The 22,600-nt window shown below is 50.4% G+C and overlaps 2 protein-coding genes across 2 annotated transcripts; both read right to left on the bottom strand.

Annotated features, from left to right (window-relative positions):
• Positions 1–1,346: 1,346 nt before the first annotated feature.
• Positions 1,347–6,400, bottom strand: HEMGN (hemogen). Its single transcript, XM_058824124.1, has 4 exons — positions 6,179–6,400; positions 3,772–3,865; positions 3,073–3,359; positions 1,347–1,953 (listed from the first exon to the last, which is right to left on the bottom strand). The coding sequence occupies exons 1-4, from the start codon at positions 6,258–6,260 to the stop codon at positions 1,844–1,846; spliced, it is 573 nt and encodes a 190-aa protein (XP_058680107.1). The 5' UTR covers positions 6,261–6,400; the 3' UTR covers positions 1,347–1,843.
• Positions 6,401–13,303: 6,903 nt separating this feature from the next.
• On the bottom strand, positions 13,304–15,567 carry SPINK4 (serine peptidase inhibitor Kazal type 4). Its single transcript, XM_058824297.1, has 4 exons — positions 15,501–15,567; positions 14,493–14,527; positions 14,073–14,185; positions 13,304–13,358 (listed from the first exon to the last, which is right to left on the bottom strand). Exons 1-4 carry the CDS (start codon positions 15,565–15,567, stop codon positions 13,304–13,306), a joined length of 270 nt encoding a protein of 89 aa, XP_058680280.1.
• Between the last annotated feature and the right edge of the window lie 7,033 nt (positions 15,568–22,600).

The raw sequence follows: 22,600 nt of genomic DNA, 5'->3' as shown, positions 1-22,600 counted from the left end.
GGAAAATCTAAATGTCTGCAGATGTGGAGTGGGCAGCATGGCTGATTCCTGCTCCCTGTCAGCACTGCAGAGGGTTAGAGAGCAGGGAAGGGCACTGGAGAGCAGGGAAGGGCCACAGGGTCTCTGCCATGGCACATGTGGGGCTCCAGCAGCTGGAAGGGTCTCCTGGCCTGCCTGGCAGCAGCCACTGCCCAGCCTTTCTGCAGCACGGTGTGGGCACCACACTTGCAGGAGGGCCCCAGCACAAGTGTTGTGATGTTGCTCCTCCACAATATGACCTCCAGCCTCTGGCTCCACTTCAGGCCAGTGCGGCCTCAGCTGCCTTCCCCCAGTGCCTTGGTTTAAGAGCAAACCTCACAGACAGAAGTTCCTTCCATGCTGCAGGGCTTCCACAAACCCTCTTGTTGTACCTTAGATATTTGGGGTTGTGGGTGAGGTTTGAGTAGTTCATGGCAGAAGCTGAGAGATCTTGTTTAGCTGCCACTGGTATCAGTGGCTCAAGGGGAGAGCAAAACCTCGAGTTAGCGGATATGCCTATGGAGAACAAAACAGTGTCAGGATATCTGACAAGGGAAACCCATCCCTCCAGGAGCTGCCCTGGACGGGGGAAAGGAGCTGGATTTGCTTTGGTATGGTGCTGCTGAATGCTTTCTGCTTCTGCACCCACCAGGTGCTTTAGAGCTTCCGGCAGTGTAACTGTGGGGGTCAGAACTTCAGCACAGGGAGGCTGTGGAAGAACTGGCAAGCACTTGCTCCTCATGTGATGTCCCTGACACCAAAGCAGGGATGGGACGTCAAGGGTGTCCATCGTGTCACTGGAGACTCTTACACAAGCTGTGACACAGAGCCTCGAGGGCTCTGGGACAGCAGCAGCAACGTGTCCAGAGCCATAAGAGAATCCCCCAAATCAGGGGTGCCTGCAGGGTCTGGCCAGCCTTGTGCTCTGGGAGACAGGCCCTTGGGAAGTCAGACAATGGCAATATGACCTCCCCTCCTCCTCAAGAGGAGAAGGATCCCTTGTGTCAGGATATTATAGGAATGTAAGAGAGCCTCTTCCCTTGCTGTGCACAGGAACAAGGATCGCAAGACCCAAAACAAGGGCAGATACCCAGGGCACCCCATTACCTCCTGGCTTCAGGAGAAATCCTGCGTGAAACTGGGGAGTCAGGGAGACAATGACTGTGCAGAGTGTCTCCTGTCTTTGTCCCAGATGGCATTTTCCTGACAAAAGTGTATAATTCAGCCACGTTCCAGCCCAATGCACTCAGCTGTTTTCAACCTCTTTTGTTTGTCTTACAAGGGAGAGTGAAGCTGCCCAGAAATTAAAACCAAAAAATATATCCAGCTTTAGAAAAGCAAGATGTTTATTGCAGATGAAAACAGGCTATGAGAAAAACTTTCAGACTAAAAATAATAGCACAAAAGGTGGTGGGGTTTGTGGGGTGCAGTAAAAAGCCCAAGCTGGGCTTCTCCAGCCAGCTAAAATCACAGTGAGTGTTAGCTTTGCAATGTCACTCACATTCATGCAAATAAGAAATTACTTTCAGAAACACAGGTGGATGCTGGACTGTACGACTGAAGTGTAGTGTGGCAGAGCACTGTGAAGCCTTCCATGGGCCCAAGCAAAACAGCCTGTTTGCAGAGAGAGCAGGAGGCTCATAAGCCACAGGCAACTCCCTAGGGGCTACCTCTCTAGCCTGGAAGAAGCATAGAAAGCAGAGTGACAAGGAGAGTATGGGCTTTATGGTTCCCAAGAAAACAGCTGCTCAAAATCACTGTGCCATACTTATCAAGTTTGTGAGGTGAGAGTAAAAATAAAAAATATCCCCAAACAATCAGAAAGTTAATACAGAATATGCGGAATGTATTCGTTATCCTGGTGGTCGTTTTCCAGAGGAGTATTGAACTCTTCTAGTATATCTGCTTCTGCTGGTTTCAACACATCCTCTTCACCTGCAAGGCATGTAAGGGACAGATCATTTCATACTGGGGGGCTCCCCTGTTACCTCCCTGTCCCATGTTAAAGCCTCCCTGGCCAGTCTCCTGCAATTGCCCAGAGAAGGCATTAGGTGGACTGCCTGCTTTCCAAGGGCGCTCCCTGTTGTGGAGGGGAGTTGGAGAAGGTAAGGCACTGGTGGGTTTAAAGCCAGAGGCAATAACCACAACCCTGATGGTTGCCCATTTCAAGACCTCAGGGCTGGAGGCTGGACACCCACCCCAGAGCCCAGGATGCAGAATAGCTGCTTTCCATGGCGTGATGGCACCACATGCCTTGCATCAACAGGCCTTTTCTTCCCCCCTGCAGAGACACTGCTGGAAATACCATAGTTGAGGGTCAGAGTATTGTCACCTCCTCTGAAGCAGAACCTTAGTTTTCCTGCTTTTGAAGCAACTTGCATTCTTGACCCAATGACTGCTAAAGTGAATGTTCTCTACTCTTCCCACGACAGATCTGGGAGCAAATCCTGCTGCAGTAGCTGTAAATGCATTTTCTGAGCCCAGACACCAGCCTGCCATTCTGACCAGCTTAGTGCCCTCCATGACTCAGTCCTGGCAGGTTTCAAAGATGTAGTTGCCTGCAGGCTCCCACTCTTTTTCCCAGTGCCCACTTTGCTCTCCCACCCTCCCAGTGTCATCCCTGAAACTGGATAGACAGAGCATGTCTTGACTTTGGCTCCCCCAACCAGCTCTGACCACAAAAACCCTCATCTTCTCTCCACAGAGAAGAGATCTTCACAGAAATATATCCCTCTGTGCTAATATGGCTCTTGGCAGAGCCACAGAAGTGTTCTTAGGACAAGGAGTTAGAAAGAACCAGGTGCACAACCCCATCCCAATGACTGACTAGCTTGTCATCACTCCCCTGGACTCGAAGAGAGCTGTCTGTCCCTGCAGTCCCACCATCCCCCCACCCGTTCTCAGCTACCCCAGTTTTGTGGGGTAGGACCCATGCCCTGGAGATGAGGCAGGGTTGTTGTTGGTAAGGCGGGCACCCTTGGCTGACAGTCCTCAGGCGGCAGCGCTGCACTGCCCCCAGGCCAGCACGGGGCCAGCAGCTCTGCGGCAACTCACCAGCAGGGTCCGAGCTCCTGTCTGCCAGCTCCCCTTCCACTGCCACCGCTGGCAGCCCACCGACCATGTTCTGGATGGGCAGCATGGGTGGCTGCTGTTGAAAGCCTGCTTCAGGCAGCGCTGGCTCCGAGGGCTCTGGCTCCGAGGGCACTGGCTCACCCTTCTCCTCTGGGTCGGGCTGGGGCTCCACTGCTGGCTCTGACTCCAGGACAGCCTTGACCACTGTCTGACAGCCCCGTCCTCTTTTGGCTCTTCTGGCTCTCCTTTGCTGTTCGTTCTTATAGTCTCTGCCAGGGGATTTCACAGGGATGAATAGAACAAAGGACTTTCCCTTCTGCCTAAGGCAGTTTGCTGGGTCCCCTGTTGTGATTGTGACCCAGCTCATCCTGCAGAAGCTGCAATTCTTCAGCCCACCTCCCGAGCCCTGCACAGCAGCCTTCTGCAGCTGCACCAGTGGGCAGGAGCTTGGGCAACAAATTCTTCCTCAGCCTCACATTATGATTGAGGTTTGCTTGCTATCCCTCACCCATCTCTCCCCCCAGTGCCTGTGCAGACCTTGAGCGGCTACTGGCTGCATGTCACCTTTCCTCACTGAGGACTGATGGCTCTGTCCTTGGGTAAAGATCGAGAGACTGGGCCGTGTCTGGGCTCAGATTAAGTGCACCACAAAAGCACTATGACAGAAAAAGCAAGATTTACCTCATAACCCACTGAGCTGAATCTTTCTCCAGGGCTTCTGCTTTTCTTTTCCTGAGCAACTCCCGGTCTCTCAAGCGACGGGTTATGATGACATCTACGAGGATAAAGCGAGTGCCAACCTGACGTTCTAATCCCTCCCTGCCTGGCACTAGAGCACTGAGGCAAGAGGCCATGGCTTTTTTTTTGTCCCAAAGGCATCTTAATATGAAACTCCTTGAGCACTGTACTTCCAGCACAGCCTCAGTGGGGAGGATTTGATGACACCTCACCCATAACTCCCAGGCTCCTAGCCTGACAATTACTGTAGATTTCCAGGTACAATTTCTTGAGGTGACCCATGTCCAACCTACTCCCATACTGAAGGGACCTGGGGCGTGGTGCCTTTGATCAGGCATCAGTACAGACTGCAAGATAATTCTTCATGTTTTCTCCATTGTTACACGTTTTCCCAGACAGCTGGAACTGGCCACCACAGAAATTAAGATGTTTATCTAAAAACCTAAAAGAAAGCCTTGACCCACAGAACAGACAATCCGTCAAAACAGGAGCAGCTCTGTGGGGGCAAGGATGAGCCAGAGGGCACAGCCTTACCCACACAGATGCTCCCATGCATTGGGCTGAGACCTCGTGGGGAGATGGTGATGCAACCAGAGACCAAGACAGGGCTAGTATACCCTGCTGGGGTTGAGAAAACTGGTCCCAAACACCACACAAACAGCCCCAAGCTGGTCTGCAGCTGTGAGGAAGACCATGGCAGGGCCTAAGAAAGACTAACTGATTTGAGAAAGCTCCAATGCTGGCTTTATTATTTGGGCAGGATATGCAGGTTGCATACAGCCAGTAGCAGAGAGGAGCACTCCCCAGATCCCAGATCACCACACCTTCCTTGGCCAAGGTAAGCAGTGTCCATTTCACTGGTTGCAAAGGGCTCCAAACGGCTTCCTGAGGCAAAGACCAGCCTAAAAAATGGTCTGAAATTCACTTCTCCATGTCTTTTTGTCCTAAAAGACAGCAATCCCTGATGATTTCTAGTGTAGACTCTAAGCTGTGGTAGTAAAAACTTGTCTCCAATCAAGCAGCATGCTACCCAATTCCAGGAGACACAGGGAGCAACACTACTGCCCTGAGGCCTTGAGAGAGAGGGAATTCTTCCCAAAGGTACACTGAAGAGATCACAAAAGAAATTATTATCATAGTTTCAACAAAACCCACACAAGTGGAAAAGCAAGACTATGACCTCCTCCTTCCAGATGTAATTGGATCCAGCTCCTTTAACAAAAAGCCTTGGCTCACACTAAAGTAGTGAAATCAGTGAAAAATTGTCATTTTGTCATTCTCTTGATCAGATGGTAAAATTGTCAAGGTGAGAAAGACTTATGAGGCTGAGCTGGGAATACAGGTCTTTTATTAAATGCCAAGTATTTATTAAATGCCAGTAAAACTGGCATTGCATTGTCCTGTCCTGTAGTCCAGGACAGGACAATGCAAAACTGACAGCAGGAGCCAGTCTCTGCCCAAAGTAGGTTTTTACACAAGACACGTGTAAATTTACACAAGACACGAGTATTTATGTTGGTCTATGCTTCAATGTCCTCACCAAAGCAGAGTCAGCTTTAAAATTACATCTGACTGCCCAGAACACTGTCCAGGGAAGCTGAGAATAACTCCAAGACAAGTGGGAGGTTGTTCCCTGATACGAGGCAGTAACAGAGACAGTAGGGCTCAGCCAGCAGGTGACTCTGCCATCCACTTAGAAAAAGGCAGTAAACTCCCTGGGAAGATGAGGTTACAAGTTGCAGTAGCAGGATCTGCACAGGGCCTCGGTTCAGCTACTGAAGTACATAATCCCTTGCACATCCCATCTGTAGCCAAGGTAATTTTATTTTCCTTTCAAAATGTCTTGTGAGCTGTAAAAGCAATTTTAGCTGCTTGCATTCCATCTCCTTCCCAGTCCATTCTAAGAAAACATCCCTAATTCACTTCTAACTGGTCCAAGAAAGCACTCCCACAACAGCTCCAAAGCTGTCACCTGCCAGCACTAAGCAGGGGAGACCACAGTAAAACATATGCATCCTGATGAAAAAATGTTTACTAGAGGGCACTAAGAAGCAGAAATTAAATGAAAATAGAAAAGAAAATCAAGCTATAAAAACAATGAGGCAGTACTGCCAGTCTGCAAAGAGACAATCTACTGATGCTCTCTGAAGGACTTTAGTTGAAAAGCCTTTATATGTGCTTTGGGATCTGGAACATAACAGGTAAAAAGACACGCATTCACAGTTAAATGTGCATCCTCTACCCCCAAGCATAGACTAATAATTATTAGTTCCTTTCTGAGAAAAACTTGGTAACAAAAATCATGCTCTCCTCTCTCCAAAAACTCAAGTTAGGAATGTTGTCATCTTACCCGGCACAGCATACTCCTCACAGGCTGCAGAGGGTGGCAGGGAAGAGTCCGAAGAAGCGTGGTCTTTGCCTAAACTCTCCATTGTTCTTTGCAGTTTTAATTAGAAAGCAGCTTAGTTCCCTGGAAACAGCATCTGGAGATACTGGTGCAGCATAATGAGAGCTTGAAAAAAATGCAGACTGCCCGCCCCAAACCTCTTATCTGGCCAGGCCACTAGGAGGGTAATAATATTCTCCTTATCAGAGTGGAAAGGTGTGTGAGTCTCTGTCCAGGATCTACTGTGTGGACTGCAAAATATGTTAGTGCTTTTATACTGCAAATTATTCCATGTCAGATAGGAAGTTTGCTGCTGCTGAACTGTGACTCAAAAGCTCTCCTTTGTAGTGGACATGGCAGGGCAGGATGTGGCACTGCCTCAGTGCTGCTTTCCAGAGTGAGATGCGGGGATCTGTTGTTAGTCCTTAAGGACCCCTTGAGAAATGGGATACATGCTGTCTGAAGGTGTTTGCATAGGATGCTTGCAGTGCTGGTAGGAAGGCACATCCTCCAGCTCCCCCCACAGCAGGACTGGCAGCTTCACAAGGTCAGGATGGCTGTGTTGCCATATTCTTTGGAAACCCCTAAGGATGGAGACTGTCACAGTCATGTTACCTGCCCAAGAGCTGCACCAGCTTGCTGGGGTCCAGACAGAATAATAAATCCATGCCAGCCTGGCTGTGCATGTTGAGGACTTCCTAATGATTGTTTGGTCCAGTCCCTGGTGGATCAGGACTATGAACAAAGCACTTCACTGATGAAGCAAGAATGGCAATGGGCAGTCCCAGTAAAACCAGTGGGAAGACCCAGCTGTTCCCTTGCCCCCACAGGATGATTTCCTTAAGTGGCTGTTCTTAGCTGCTGGTAGCCCCTTGCAGCCCCAGCCCCGCCTGGCCTGCAGGCTCCTGCAAGGTCATCTGCAGGGCCAGCATCCCTGCAAAGGAGAAGCTGCTGCCTGGTACAATGGCTTCAATGCTGAGAACCTGTTCTTTGCTCTGCGGGAATGGCCAGGCCCCTAGATCAGTGCATGTGAGATGAGGGGGGTGTCTTGGCCTCTCCTGAAAACTGCCTTCATAGTTTCTTATGCCAGGATAGCACAGAAAAGCTCAAGCTTATATTGTGTGTAACAGCTCTGATGGAGCAGAGGTGCCTCTTTAGCCAGTTTCTAGTGCACTCAGCTGCTATCAGCACTTTTTTCCATGAGACACTCAACCACTTACACACTGGTTAGGTGCTAGTGCCCCTAACCCTTTCCCTCCCTGCCCACCATGAATTCAGAAGTGGTTCAAAGGTTGGTAAAGGACTCGATAGCGTGTCTACCCCCAGGTCCTCTGCGACCCAGCTACCTTACAAGGCAGGGATGATCCTACCTCCTCAAGCAGCCTGAGGACTTGCCCTGAGTAAAGCAGCTCCTCAGGGATGAGCAGGTCTGGCTGCCTCCAATCTTTGCCAGCCTTTTTTATTTTTAGTGTACACCCTGTACTCTCAACAGGATCTCTCTCTAGGTCCCTGGAAGCTCCAGAGCTTGAAACTTCATGCATATAGATTTCTTGAGATCTAACCTTGGAGGTCCGTGGCCATCTCTGCTGCCATTCTGCTTATCCCCTGAGTTACCACTTTACTCTAGGGCTCGTGCCCTGTGTCCACTGCAGATTACACAGTACCTCCAGAGAGGTGGGGTAGGTCTAACAGCCCCAAAAGGAGCAACAGGGTGGTGGCAGCAGAGGAGATATGGGAAGGCTCTGATATGGGAGGGTGGGCCAGGAGCATGGATGGCATAAAGAGATGTGAGGCTACCAAGTCATTCACAGAATAGTTTCTTGTAGCTCAGTCACAAATGAGGACAAGGTGTGCCAAGCTGGTGAGGGTGTCCATGTTCCAGCACTGTCTGAAGATGCAAAGCACTAGAGACACCCTGGTCATGCAGACATCTGGGAACTGTACAGTGGCAGGATACTTCACTGTGCAAAGGCATTGCTTTTGGAGGGGCAAACATATCAGGCCTTGAGCACTGTTTCTGTTTTTGTGTCCCTCATTACAAAAAAGACATTATTACAGAACCACACAATGTGCTAAGCTGGAAAGGACACAGCAGGATCATTGAGTACAACTCTTGTTCCTGCTCAGAACACCACAAAATCACACCATGTGCCTGAGAGCATTGTCCAAATGCTTCTTGAACTCTGACACACTTGGTGCTGTGACCACTGCCTTGGGGTGCCCGTTTCAGTGCCCAAACACCCTCTGGGTGAAGAACCTTTTCCTGCTATCCAGCCTAAACTTCCCCTGACTCAGCTTCAGGCAATTCCATCAGATCCTGGCCACAAGAGTGAAGAGGTCAGTGTCTGCTGCTCCTCTTCCCCTCACATGGAAGGTGTAACTGCAGTGAGGTCTCCCCTCAGTCTCCTCCAGGCTGAACAGACTAAGTGACCTCAGCCGCTCCTCATATGGCTTCACTTCAAGGCCTTTCACCATGTTTGTTGCCCTCCTTTGAAACTTTCTAAGAGCTCAATGTCTTTCTTATACCCAAAACTGCACCCAGAACTGCCCCAGCACTGGAGGTGAGGCTGCCCCAGAGCAGAGCAGAGCAGGACAATCCCCTCCCTTGCCTGGCTGTGATGCTGTGCCTGATGCACCCCAGCACAGGTGCACACCCCTTCTGGCTGCCAGGGCACTGCTGGCTCACGTTCAACTTGCCACTGACCCGGTCCTTTTCCGCAGAGCTGCTCTCTAGCCTCTCATTCCCCAGTCTATACACACATCCAGGGCTGCCCCATCCCAGGTGGAGAAACTGAAGTGCTCGGAGCATGTTCAAAGAAGAGCAAAGAAGCTGGCAAAGAGTCTAGAAAACAAGTCCTCTGAGGAGTGACTGAGGGAGTGAGGCTGTTGAGCTTGAAGAAAAGGAACCTGAGGAGACACTTTATTGTTCTCTACAGCTTCCTGATAGGAGATTGTAGATTGCTGGAGTCCATCTCTTCTCCCACGTAACAAGCAATAGGATGAGAGGAAATTACCTCAAATTGCTCTGGGGTAGGTTTAGGTTGGATGCCAGGCTGCCCAGGGCAGTGGTGGAGTCACTGTTCCTGGAGGTATTTAAAAGATGTGTAGGTATGGTGCTCAGGGACATGGTTTCCTGCAGGACATGGCAGTTAATGGTCAAATTCCATGGTCTTAAATGATTCTATGACTCTATATTCTGGGCTGCCTGCAGGTGGTGTGAAGCATGGAAAGAAGGGTGGAAATCCCTGTGTGTTTCAGTGCTCCACAGGAGCTGGGCGCATGCTCAGGCTGTGGCTAACTCAGCTTCTCACACCAACCATCTACGTAGTCACCCCAAAGCCTGGTGAGGGCTGATAAGTGACTCTTGACTCAGCAAAACTTTGCCATAAGGCACTGCCGAGCCAGTCCTGGTGACTGTTCCTCCATTTTGTCTCTCCATTTTTTGAAGGGAGCATTTGTGAAAGAAAGAGTCACTGTGCCCCAAGGTTCTTCAGAGGTGTTTAATGGAATAGATGGACTTCAAAATCTTACAGAGCTGGCACTTGCATCTCTCAGGAGGGAAATCTCTAGAAGACACTTGTCCCTCGAGTGTAAATTGCTTTAAATGCCAAGGGAGCAATTTCCATATCTCACAGAAAACTTTGGTAATGGTTAGCAATGAGGAAGTTACAGGCTCCATCACCTACTTTCAAGTTGTTTGTGCTCTGAAGTAGAGGGGCTGAGCTGTGGCCAAAGCTGCACTCCCTTTGCTGCAGAGATATTTGTGCAAGTGGGTTGCATTTTGTGGCCAGTCTTGGCTACATGATGCAGTAGATGCTTTACAGTGTGCCAAGTGCTGCTTCCCTCCCCTTTCTCTCCACATTTCAGTTCAGCTAGCCCTGGGCCATTTTCACTGATGTGTCCAGCCTCCTCAGTTCCTGAGGCCCTCCCTGGAAGACATCAGCTGAGTGTTCAGCAACCTGAGCATCTCCAGTGTCACAGACTCCTCAAATGCCATTGGAGCTGCTCAGTAGGGGAACATCACCAACCCTGGGTACATCTCACCATGCCACCACACAGCTTTCAGCACACAAATGTCCTGGGAAAGTTTTGTCCAAGGGACTCCTAAGGCTGGATCCTGCCTTTGGCTGGACTTCTTTCACTGTAGACACCACACCAGGCTTTGGATCTATGTGTAAGTCAAAGGTCTTTGTGAGCCTCAAGGGTACCTGTTCCCCCTATCTGGCAAGGCTACTGCAAAGGACTGTCCAGAGACCTACATAGCTCTCCCTGCAGTCATGGATGCAGCCCTGACCAACATGGGCAGCTGGGGGAGCTGTGCTGCTGCCACTCTTACAGGGTGTCAGGGCACTTCTTCCAGTTTTGTCTCACAGGACAATGACAGAGAAGCAGGCTTGTCCTTCACTCCCTGACTTGAGGAAACTTGCCTGTTTGCAACACACTGCTCTGGGAGCACTGTGTGCTACTCATTGCTCTGTGTGACAAACTATGGTGCCTGTGAAAGAAGATAATCCCTTTCTTTCCCTGCCTTGACTGAAACATGAGAAGATGAGAAACAGACAGATAAATTGAATGGGAAAAGCGTATGCAAAAGTGCAAATTCATATGCACACTCTCTGGCACAGCTCAGGCCATTGCTGGCATCTTGCTGCCCACCAGCTGCCTCCTGAGTCTCACCTGGCCTTGGCAGGGAAAGATCTGTTGGGCTTTAGAGTCAGGCTCTCTGCACCAGGCTGGTTTTGCACAGGTCCTGAGGTCTGTGGCAGTGTTCAATCACTGCCTTCACCTTTCCCTTGGTCTGCCACTTGCTTTTGAGCCATGTGAAATAAACAGCCAAATCCACAAGCCCCTGGGGAGGACAAGTACCTCTGAATTTGCTGTGTGTAGAGTCAACACTGACCCCATCCTGTGGCTGCCCATGTTCTGACCTTGCAGGTCTGGCCTATTAGTCTGTACTTTAGTTCTGCAATTTCTGAATAAACACTCCACTTTGTGCTGGAGGCATGTGGTTTCCCTCTTCAGAAGAGCTTCTGGATGGTCTATGTTGTTTTTTCCTAGCCTCTGCACATAAATAGTCGTGGCTCTCAGGGCATACACAGCACACATGCTCTTGGGCTGCAGCCACTCTGCGGGTGCAGCTCAAGCCACGGCACGGAGCTGAGACCCTGGTGAACACTTACCCACCCCAGGGGAGAATGAGCCCCAGTTATGCTAAGCTGGGCATAACCTTCCTTCAGCCCTGGCAGAAAACTGGCATAGAGCTGCCCAAATAAATCCTGCCTGTGGCTGAGTTGGCAGCAGCAGGAGCAGAAAACCTCAGGACAGAAGTGAGCGATAGATTTGTGCTGCTCACTGTGGATGTGTTTTGGCCCTACCAAAGCCTTTCCCTAGGGTGCAGAGGGGACAGACAGCAAGATCTGCAGAGAAGAATTGGCAACACAGAGAGGAATACACAGCCAGACCACCTCTTCCATGTTTTTTGGGGACTGGAAGGGGACAAACAGCCTTGCAGAGCCTTGGGACAAATGAACAGGTAATAACACCAGCCATGGACACATGTCCCCTCCTCTGCAGAAATAGAAAGGATTCAGGAAAGGAAAACAGGGAAAATCAAAGCTCTGGACAACCCTGAACAATTAGTGAGGCTAGAACTTTTCAGCCTGGGAGAGAACTTTCTAAGGAGAATAAAGATTTTGATGACAGCAGCTGCCTCTGGGACAGAAAATAGTGGATACCATCCATCTGACTGAGCACAGCTGGTTTATGCTCCTCAATACTATTTCCAGCTGCAGCATTAAATCCATCAGCAATGGCTTTGTTGTGCGTTGTGGTGCTTTGGGTGTCCCACCTGGTGGCTCCAGCAAGGTGCAGAACTGGGTGAGAGGGTGAATTCCAGCTGACCAAGCACAATAGTCATAGCAGACACTGGCACATCTCCCAGACTCCAAGGATGGCCACTGACTTTGGGGAGCTCACTTTACCACAGGGTAGACCTCAGACTCCTATTAGATGCCTGCAAATGAGAACTGTATGGGATACTAGTATAGCAGCAAGTCAGAGCAACAAGACCTCCTGTGGGTGAGCACCAACCTGTCCTTGGAAGGTTTCAACTCACCCTGAAGCACTCTTCAAAGCTGGTCAAAAATCTCAGCTGGTAATTCTGTACAAACACAACATCTTGTGTGGGACTGAAATGACCTCAGGAGGCAAGCCCTGCATCAGCCCTCTGATCTCTGCCACTGTGAGCAAAGGGGGCCCTTGCCTGCTCAAGTTTTATGGCCTTGTTGCAGGTGTTGTGTGTGCCCATGTTCTAGAAGTGGGAGATGAAAGAGCAGAGGAGGCCCCAAGGCCTGCTGATTCACACTGACCCTATTACCTTGGTGGGACTGAGCCCTGCCACAATCTCAAAGATGATAGCTCTGACACCAGGAGCCACCTGCAACTGAAAATTCTTCAGTTTGGGGTTTTTCTCAAGTGCTGGAGCAGACGTCTGGGATCCCTGGTGTTCACCATCTCTGCTCAGTCTCTTTCCATGCTTCCATGCATTATCTGAGCTGAATGCTCTATGAAAGGCCTTAGATAAAAAGCAGAATAACATCTAATATGAGAAGTGCAGATGTTACTATTTTCAATTTACATCAGCTCTGGAACCAGTGAAACAGTTTACTAGGGAGCCCTGGAGTCATCTTCTCCCATGCCAGAGAAACTTTATTTTCCCTTCACTAAATTGACTCTTACAGAGAAAACACTGTGCTTGTTCAGCATCTTCTTCATCAGGACAGCTGCATTTCTTGCTACTCCCCCATGGCCTTTCTTGCAGGAGTGTGGGTGAGATAATACTCTGTGCAGAGCATCCCAATTTGTGATGTGGATTTGAAATTATTGTTTTGACTGTGCACTTTTGGTAGCTCTTGGTGGGAACTGGCTTATGCTGTTTTCCTCCAGCCATGCATAAAAAAAGTGCTGTTGAAATAAGATTGTGCATGCGATTTTATTATTCACCATAGCTAGCTTAAGTGTGCAATTCACACAGAGCACACAGGATCAATTAATCACCTGTTTTTAGGCTCAGAAAAGTTATCAGAAAGCTCAGGTATCTTGACACTGCCCGTCTTTCAAAATCTGGATGTCTTGCCTGGTTTTCCTAGAGTAATATAGGAAAAAAGAGTAAGAGATCAAAATAAAACACCATTCCATGAGTCATATTTTGGCTGCATTCCATCAAATGGAATGGAGCTGACTATTACAAAATTGACCTACTCATTTTCCTGTCTAAAGAGCTGAGGTGACTGCAACATCCTGGCTCATGAATGTGCCCTCCCAGGGCCTGTGGTACTGGTGCTGCATCTGCAGCTTGACCTGCTCACAGCAGGGCTGTCCCTAGCACGAGGTTGTTGTGACCATGGCTCTATCTGAGCACCAACCACCATCCCCAAGAATGGAGACCCCCCCTCACACCCCTGTAGTGCACCACCAATTGGACCTGGTGCCTGTGTCAAATTTTCACCCTCTTGGGGCTGCTGTTTGTGGCTGTTGTCTCCTGTTTTACTGCCTGCACCAAGACAATTGAGGGTCCATCCCATCTGCGACTGTAGGCTGCTGCTGGATCCCCCCAGCCATCCCCTTCCTCAGCCTGGCTGGGTACAGCTCCTCTGCTCTTCCTTGCAGCTTCGCTTGACGAGCTGGCCAACCCTCCCCTCCTGCAGCCCAGCACACAGTTTGTTATTTGCCACGCAAGTGCAGCCTGCCATGGCTTTTCCCAGGCTCTGGGGAGCCTGAATGGCTGTACTTCACAAGCACCTAGTTTCAGGCAGCCAAAATTAGACCCAGGAGGTCCCTGCCAAGGGCATGAGCTTACATTTTTTCCACGCAGAGCTGGCATTCATTGGCATAGGTATTACCATCGGTCCCACAGACGGGCAAGTACAGGAGGGGGCAGGCCTGCAGGTGACCCAGGTCTTCACACACCGGCTGGAAAGGAGAAAACACAGCACACATTTCAGTGCCAGCACAACCCATTTCTTCCCCCCAGAACACTCAGGCAGGACCAAGTGCCACTGGCAAACTGGTTCCCTCTGTCAGAGTAGTGCGTGCCCACAGAGGAGCAGTGGCTGCTGAATCCCTCAGTGGGACCCTTGGCCTGGGCTTTGGTGTGGGTTTGGTGCTGGAACACCAGTTGCCATGAAGCTGGGGATGATCTCTGGGAACAGTCTTTCTCCCAGGCACATCAAGCATGCCCAGCTCAAGCCATGAACAAAGAAAACCAGAAGCCTCTTACCCTTCTCAGGCCAGCCCCTTCATTCAGCTCTGCCCCTGAAAGAGAGCAGAGACCCATGAGCGTGGCATTTACCCATGCCTGATGGCAGAAGCACAAGAGATTGACAGAGGATCACATCCCAATCAAAGGGAAGGCAGTGTTGTGCAGAGCCCATTCAGGACTGAATCAGCTCTGTGGGTTTCATGAGGGGGAATCACTTTGCTGCTGCATGCCACTCCCACCCCCCTGACAGCAGCACAGTGCACTGCCTCCATCCACAGCTGAGCTGGCTGGGACAAAGCTGTGAATGGCTGTTCCCACCCCCTAAACCCTCTCCCAACAGCCCTCTCTCCCAGTTTCTGGGTCAGAACCTCCAAGGAGCATCCAACACAGCTCAGGAAATGGGAAACCATACAATGCAGCATGTGGCATGGGGTATCCTCAGAAGGATGAGGCTTGGTGATATTGCACAGCTGGACAACTGCCGCCTCTAGGGAGAGCAGCATTTGGTGGGTTCCTTTTTGGTGGGCAAACAGAGCAGTAGCAACAGTTCACAGCCCACCTGTGCAGTTCACAAATGTCCTGGGAGCATGAAGGCTCACACACAGGCAGCTCCAGCACCAGCACTACCTGCACATAGGTAGCAATGGCTTCCCAGTGCCTATAAACAGGTGCTTCCCTCGTAAATATGCTGAGCACATACTGTTCTTGCAGAGCCTTGCCAGTTTGCATGGAGGCAGGAACTGCAGCAGCTGTGGACTCTCCCAGATCACTCCCAAGTGCAATACATTTGATGAACCAGCCTGTAACCCTTGACACAAACTGCTAAAAAGGAAGGCACGGCGTATTCGCTCCAATCCCTCTTCCTCACCATGCTGCCACTGTTTGTTTGCCCTAACCTCACCTCCTCTCCAAACCAGAATTTCTGGGTCTTTCTGCCCTATCATGCATTCCCCTCTGTCCCATTATCCATCTGTCATTCCCACCCCACGGCCCATGAGCCAGCCTCCAGCAGCAGAGCAGATTTACCTCCGGCAGCGACCAGAGTCGCCATTGCTGCCGCCAGCAGCAGCAGCAGCAGCTCTCTCCCAGACATGGTCAGTTCAGGCAGGACCTGCTCATGCACCTCGCTCTGCTCGTGGCTGCCTTTATAGAGGAGGGCACAGCCTTATCTCAGGAACACTGGGAAAAGCACTGTTTTGTTCCTGCTGGGAGCAGCTGGACTGTACACCCTAAGGGATCACTTAGGCACTCTCACACATAAGATAAGCTGTCCCCTGAAGCTTTCTACTCATCAGCTTCAGGTGGCAGGATCGGAGGCTGCTTTACAATCCCTTTTTACTGTAGTCAGGTGCTGTGGTTTGACACCGGCCCAACGCCAGGCAGCCACAGAAATCACTCACTCACCCTTCCCTGCTGCAGCCAGAGGAGAGAAAAATTTCATGAAGGCTTCATGAGTTGAAATAAGGACGGCAGAAAACACTCCAAGGGCAAAAGAGGCTTGCCTTAGAGGTACAAAATGAATTTATTACTAACAAAATCAGGAAGAAAAGAGAAGTAAAATAAGCCCTTAAAAAAACCTTTCTTTATCCACAACTCTTCCCTCCTTCCCACTGACAGTGAGGGAGACAGGGCACAGGGGTTTTGGTCAGTTCATCACCTGAGGTCTTCTGCTGCACAGGGAGAGGAGCCCATCCCCTGTGAGACTGTGGGGTCCCTTCCCATGGAAGATAGTTCTCTATGAACTTCTCCAGCATGGCTCCAGTCTCACAAGTGGAAGTCCCCCCAAAACTGCTGCAATGTGAGTCCCTCCCACAGACAGACAGTGCTCCCAAAACTGCTGCAACACTGGTCACTCTTCCACGGGGTGCAGCCCTCCAAGGACAAGCTGCTCCAGCCTGGGGACAGGGCCCCTCTCTCCACGGGTCTCCCAAAGGATCACAGCCCCCTCCAGGCATCCACCTGCTCCATCATGGGCACCTCCATGGGCTGTGTGTGATCTCTGCATCCCTGTGAATCCCCATGGGCTGCAGGGGCACAGCTGCTTCACCACAGCCTGCACCACAGCCTGCAGGGGAATCTCAGCTCCAGTGCCTGGAGCAGCTCCTGCCCCCCCTTCTCCACTGACCCTGGTGTCTGCATGCTGCTTCCCTCACAGGTTCTCACCTCCCTTCTTCTCTGGCTGGAATTAACACTGCATGCCCCACTTTGTTTTGATTTTCTTATTAAATCTGTAATCACAGAGGCATTACCAACCTCTCTAGTTGGCCCAGCCTTGGCCAGTGGCATGTCCATCCTCAGAGCCATTAGGGATTGGCTTTGCTGGACATGATGGAAGTTTCCAGGCCCTTCTCACAGAAGCCACCTCTGTGGTCCCCCACTATCAAAAACCAGGCCGTGCAAAACCAACACATCAGGGTTGGGCAATGCTGCTCTTCTCTGCTTATCCCAGCCAGCTACTTCTGATTGCACCTCATCTAAAGCATCCCTTCACCCTTGCAGCTGCTGTTCTTCGTACGTGACAGGTATCTGCACTTGAGTTGTGAGACTAGACATAGAAAAGCCAGGAAATTCAGGCTGATTAGAGTGGTGGCACTGTGGCATTGTCCCATGAGACCCAGCCAGGTGGATACTCAGCTGCCTGATGCGCTGGTCAGGATCCCAAACACAACGAGAGGCCTGTCACTGTGCTGCAGCAAGCCCACACAGTCACTGGATGGGATGGGATGGGATGGGATGGGATGGGATGGGATGGGATGGGATGGGATGGGATGGGATGGGATGGGATGGGATGGGATGGGGTGGGATGGGATGGGACAGGCTGGGGGTGCAGAGGGTCTGGAGGGTACAAAATTCAACTCTCTGGAGGCAGGAAGCTGCAGGTGCAGTCACTGCCTATGCTCAGGAGCCACATAATCAGAGGTGGTTTAATCTAACCTTACTCCACTCACCACCTTGGCTGGAGCCAACATTGCCAGAGCAAAATTATCTTTATCATAAGATTCAGTGTGTTGGAAGGGGACAGTGGGCATGGATATGCCACAGAGGTGGCATACAGAGCAGGGAGAGGACAGGGAGGATGGACATGATCCTCAGTAGCAAGTAACACTGTCTTTTCAACAAGAAACATGACCCTAGAATATCCCAGCTGCTTTGCCTGCAAGACTGGATGCTTTATGTCAGGGTGAGCATTCTTATCTGCTCTTTCTCAGAAGCTTTATTTTCTACATCTGTCCCCACTTTCCTTAGGTTAAAAAAAAATCAATTTGTGAAGGGTGAAGGATGGAAAAGAGGACAACTGGTCAGTGCAAGACCAATGTTGACTAAAAACTCCTTCAGGTCAGATTTGCTGAAATGAGATCTGGGCCAGAAGGGACAGAGAGTGGCCTTCCCCATGGGAGCAGATGGGATGCATCATGTGTGCAAGGGATGAGCAGGGGGCAGGTGCCCTACAGAAACCACCAGCAGGCTGGGAGAGATCCACGTGCATGGAGCACACACATTTGCACTTGCTGAGGATCTGACTACAACTGTGCTTGGGATGTTTTTTCCCCAGAGGAAGATGGTGCCGGCCCTCTCTGTCTGAGTCAAAAGGGGACAGCTTGAGCATCCCTTGAGGCCAGAGAGCTATGGGCCCTGCCAGAATCTGCTGGCATCCTTCTACTGGAGATCTGTTCATGCGACTCAGCAGGGCTGTGACCAGGACTTGGGAAGTGGCAACGTCACCAGCTCAGGGTTCCCGCTGCACAGTCATTCCTCCACTCTGCCAAGGCAGCTGCACACATGTTTTATATTCCCTCTTCACAGAGTTTACACAGGTCAATTACCTTTGGCTTTCATTATTATTCCACTTTGGAAATCCCTCAACTAAAGTAAATATTTAACTGCGTTAGCAGTTGTTCCCAAGGCACATGGGGTCCTGTTAGTCTTGTTTAGTCTAGTACAAGGGAGGCCAAGGGGGATCTGATAGCTGCCTACAACTGCTGGAAGGGAAGCTGATGTAGCCAATCTCTTTTTGGTGGTGCCAGATGACAGAATAAAAAGCAATTGTCACAAACTGCAGCCTAGAGATGATCAGGTCAGGAGTCAGGAAAGAAGCCTTACCCCAAAGGCTGTACAAGCCAAACCAGCAGAAACGTGGGACATGTCCATCTCAGCAGAACAGGTACCTGACCAAGCCTCACTGTGCACGAGGTTTGTTGGGTGAGCCCTGAAAGACCCTGCCACCAGCAGGTTGGGTCCATGGGACAAGCAGCTGTTATCTCCAGCACACATGGATGTATGTCCTTAGATTCACATCTAGCCAACACTCAACAATGTGGGCAACCCAGAGCCCCCTCCTGCAAACTGGTCACCCACCAACACACTTCATGGCTCCAGGTGAGGGCTATCTTGGGCCTTTAAAATTTTCTCCAAAGTTTTTACTACCAAGAAAAACATCCAAATGCTGATTGTAATGCCTCTGGTGCCACCTCTGCTGCCTCTGATTCCAAGCATGGCCTGGTTCTCTGGTCATGCCAGCAGCAGCGCAGGAGCAGCAGGCTGGGGCTGTGCTGCTGGGACACGTTGTGTGCTCCAGATCTCTCCCCTTGGATAGGTGGTGACAGGAAATGTCTGCTTCCCCTCTGTGCTGGAGGCACCAAGGTCAGTTGGCTGATACAAGGCTTGATCTTCCTCCACCTCATTCCTCAGTGGTATTCAAATTCTAGTGCCTTCACAAAGCAGATTAAAATTATATGCTAAGAGATGACAAAGGATAAATGACCTCTTGCAAACTGTTTTTGTCCTTTCAAGCTTTTCTGCCAAGCACAAGCTTGCAACTCCTAATGAAAGTCCCTGCCTACTACGCCTTGAAGAAGAGGCGGGGGCAGGAGGTTTTCTGGTGGCTGCTTCCCTCACATTGGAATTGGCTGTGGAGCTCCACCTGGCTCTGCATTTTCTCCCTGTATTTACACCAGCAAGGTGGTGATATGGAAGGCTTCAAGACATATGACGGCAAGATGTGAAGGCTCTGGGTTTGCCTGAGGAGCTGGAGACCTAGTGTCACCACCAGCAAGACGCAGAAACTCTGCTTGAGACAGCGGCAACAAGCAAGGAGACCTTTGATTCTGAAACCAATCTTAGGCCTGCTCCCTTGCAGCGCTGCCCCTGCCACTGCACTTGTGCCCCACCAGTGGTGCCCACATCCATGCGCTCCTCCCGGATTGCTCATCACCCCATAAACCCTTATCGCACCTGTGTGCTCTGAGGGGGCTGCAGCTCTGTTTGCAGCCTCCCCGTGGGTGGGCACAGGTGGCGGCCGGCCAGGCCGCATTGCGTCACAGCGCTCTTGCCCCACACCTGCCTGCGGCCTTATCGCCGCGTGGCCTTGGTGTCATCACCTCTCCACCCCGCACCTGCCATTTCCTTGTTGTTATCTGTTGGCTTTCCTGGATTTCATGGTTGTTCTCGGCCTTCCCACCTTCTGCACCCATACTGATATTTTAACTCCTGCTCTGCTGCTCCTCCCAGGGCTCTGGCATACGGGCGGACAGCGGGGTCCCACAAGTACTGCAGTGCCCTGAGAGAAGAGTGCTGCCTTGCTTGTGCAGCCCAAACCAGAGACCACCATCCACCCTCCTGCTGCACAATGGGCCAAGGCAAAAAGAGGAGGGCAAGTGCCATGCTCATTTTCATCTTTAGCTCACTCCCTGCATCTAGATGGGCTTTTATAGAGAGAATAACAGTCTCTGTTCTGTTCTTCTGACCACTCTGAGGTCTCCAGACAAGTAAGAGAGAGAAGGAGTAATTTGCTCTCTTTTGTATGAAAAAAAATTTAAAAAAACCCCAAACAAAAAACCCCAAAACCCCCACCAAACAAACCAACCAACCAACCAAAACCCAAACAAACCAAATCAAAACCCAACCCCAAAATTAGCACCAGAGGTGCAAGTGACCACCAGAGGTTTGCCCTTGGATATACTGTGGATCCAAAACTCGACACCCGAAATCTCAGTCTGTAACTGGGGAAGGGACCAGCCATCATCATTTCCCAGCAATTTTGCCAGACTTCCAGGATCCAGAATATATCTTTGGCCACCTTCTTCCTTTTTATTACTGTGAATAAATACTGTGGTATGTCAGGCAGGTACGTCAGTAGTGTTCATTATTTTTTTTATGAAAGAAGAATTACCCTGTGACACTCTCAACTGGGAAAACACAAGATTGAGAGTACACAGACCAATCCCTACTGCTGGCACTCTCACCAGATGCAGTTTGAACCATAAATCTGGCATCAATCTGGAGAAGACTAGAGCTTCCTGCCAGGCAAGGCTGTTAGAGTGGACCCCAGAAGTGCAATGGCCTAAGGGAGTATCCATTGCACACTTTTTTTCCCCTGTTGCAGCTTACAGCAGTAGCTGTGCAGAAGTTGCTGCAACTTGCCCTGATCCATGGGCACCCGCTTCTCTTCTCCCTTGTGTTGACCACTGCCTGTTCAGATCTCTGTTCTGCAAGACATGCTCTGAATGCACCCACAGTCTGCAAATGCTCTGCAGCTCCTTGGCAGCTTAAGGATGCCCTTGACCTGCATTTTTCCACATGCTTGCACTTGAGGGCTGAGTGACCAAATTCCAAGTGCAGCAGATAAAACAGCAGAAAGCCACAGATTTCCTTCTTGGCCAGTAAATGCTTGGCCCGAGGCCTGGCAAGCCCCAGTGCTGGTGTCAGGGATGGGATGAGGCTGTGTGACTGGGCAGGCCAGGCAGGGCTCCCTTGCTGCTGCAGTACTGCCCCTCGTGCTCTGAGCTGACACACATAACCTGGTTGCTGGCTGTGGGATCTCAGCACCTCAGGATGGAGGTGCAGAGAGGCCGAGACCACCCTTGGGGGGCTCGGGAATCCTGGAATGTTGCCAGAAGTGTCTGGTGGCAGGATTTTGATCCTACACAGGAGATGAGACCTGTATGAGGACTGGGAGGAATTCACTGGGTGAATGGTGAAGGGATAAGTTAGTTAAAGTGTAAAACACAGGGTTTAGGATTTTGGTACAGGGGGGTCTAAAGAAGTAAGATGGAGGAATTGGGACGTGTCCTGTCCTTCTTCTTCTTCTTCTTGGCCTCCATCTTCTGTGGTGGTGGTGGCACTTTGGGATTGGTCATTACTAAAAGTGCACCGGTTAATAAGGGTAGAAGGTATTGGGGAGAAATGATAAATATTGTATACGTAACTTCGAGTATAAAGATAAGTGACCGCCCCGGGGGCTCGCAGTGTGCCCATGGCTGACTTGCTGTGCAGACCTCTGTCGGGCTGAAAGAAAATCTTTTAGATAAACAATTAATAAACACCAAGACCGAGACAAGATCAGAAGTCTCTCCTCGTCCTTTGAAGAGTCGGCTCTCCAAGGCCATCCCTGGGCCTTTCCAGGCCACCTAAACAGCAACACAGAAAACCTTACAAGCCTAAACAGCCGAGAAACAGAGCATATGGCATTCTCTGAGCTATCATCTCCGGTAATAAATCAGCCGGACATAAATCAGCAGCGAAAAGAAGAACGCCAGAAATTTACAAGTGGCGTTCGCTGCGTGGGCACCCCCCACCAACCCTTTCGGGGGGGGATCAGCCCTGAAGAGCTGAAGAGCTGAAGAGCTGAAGAGCCGAGAGGGCAGCTCCTGAGGAGAGAAGCCTGACAAAAAAAAAAAGGAAAAGAAGAAAGAAGAAAAGAAAAAAAAAAAACGGCCAGAAGAGTCTGCAAAAAACCAGCAGTCACTGAGAATTCCATCTCTCAGCTTCTGCCGAAGGGAGTTCGTAGCAGAGCAGCCCGGATCGGAACCGGAAGGCGCCTCTGGATCCTTCTCCTGTGACCTGCTGGACAGAGATCAGGAGCCTCCGGACAGCTCTGACGACAGAGTCGGTGAGAAGGCCAAAAAAAAAAATAAGAATATGGGGGGTACACTGTCCCAAGAGCAAAAACAAATTTTGTCCGCCTTACAAGGCGTGGCTCAAGCATATACAGAAGGGATCCCAAGAAAAGAATTAAAACAGCTGTTGTTGTGGGCAAGGCTTAATTACCCACTGGCCGAAACATGCCTGCTATTCGAAGTGGGGTTTTGGCAGGAAATTAATAGGCACTTATATTTTTTAGCAACAAA

The sequence above is a fragment of the Ammospiza caudacuta genome, chromosome Z (genome assembly GCF_027887145.1).
Source record: "Ammospiza caudacuta isolate bAmmCau1 chromosome Z, bAmmCau1.pri, whole genome shotgun sequence".
NCBI lineage: Eukaryota > Metazoa > Chordata > Aves > Passeriformes > Passerellidae > Ammospiza > Ammospiza caudacuta.
This window is presented reverse-complemented; position numbering and strand designations above follow the sequence as displayed.

What these genes read in the sequence shown, in the direction of transcription:
- HEMGN (XM_058824124.1), bottom strand. Translation starts at nt 6,260, where the DNA reads ATGGAGAGTTTAGGCAAAGACCACGCTTCTTCGGACTCTTCCCTGCCA. An exon ending in TGAGGAGTATGCTGTGCCGG is followed by an intron (nt 3,866 to 6,178) that starts GTAAGATGACAA and finishes TTATCCTCGTAG; the next exon opens with ATGTCATCATAACCCGTCGC. An exon ending in CAGGAGCTCGGACCCTGCTG is followed by an intron (nt 1,954 to 3,072) that starts GTGAGTTGCCGC and finishes CATGCCTTGCAG; the next exon opens with GTGAAGAGGATGTGTTGAAA.
- SPINK4 (XM_058824297.1), bottom strand. Translation starts at nt 15,567, where the DNA reads ATGTCTGGGAGAGAGCTGCTGCTGCTGCTGCTGGCGGCAGCAATGGCG. An exon ending in GACTCTGGTCGCTGCCGGAG is followed by an intron (nt 14,528 to 15,500) that starts GTAAATCTGCTC and finishes GCTCTCTTTCAG; the next exon opens with GGGCAGAGCTGAATGAAGGG. An exon ending in CAGCTCTGCGTGGAAAAAAT is followed by an intron (nt 13,359 to 14,072) that starts GTAAGCTCATGC and finishes ATATTACTCTAG; the next exon opens with GAAAACCAGGCAAGACATCC.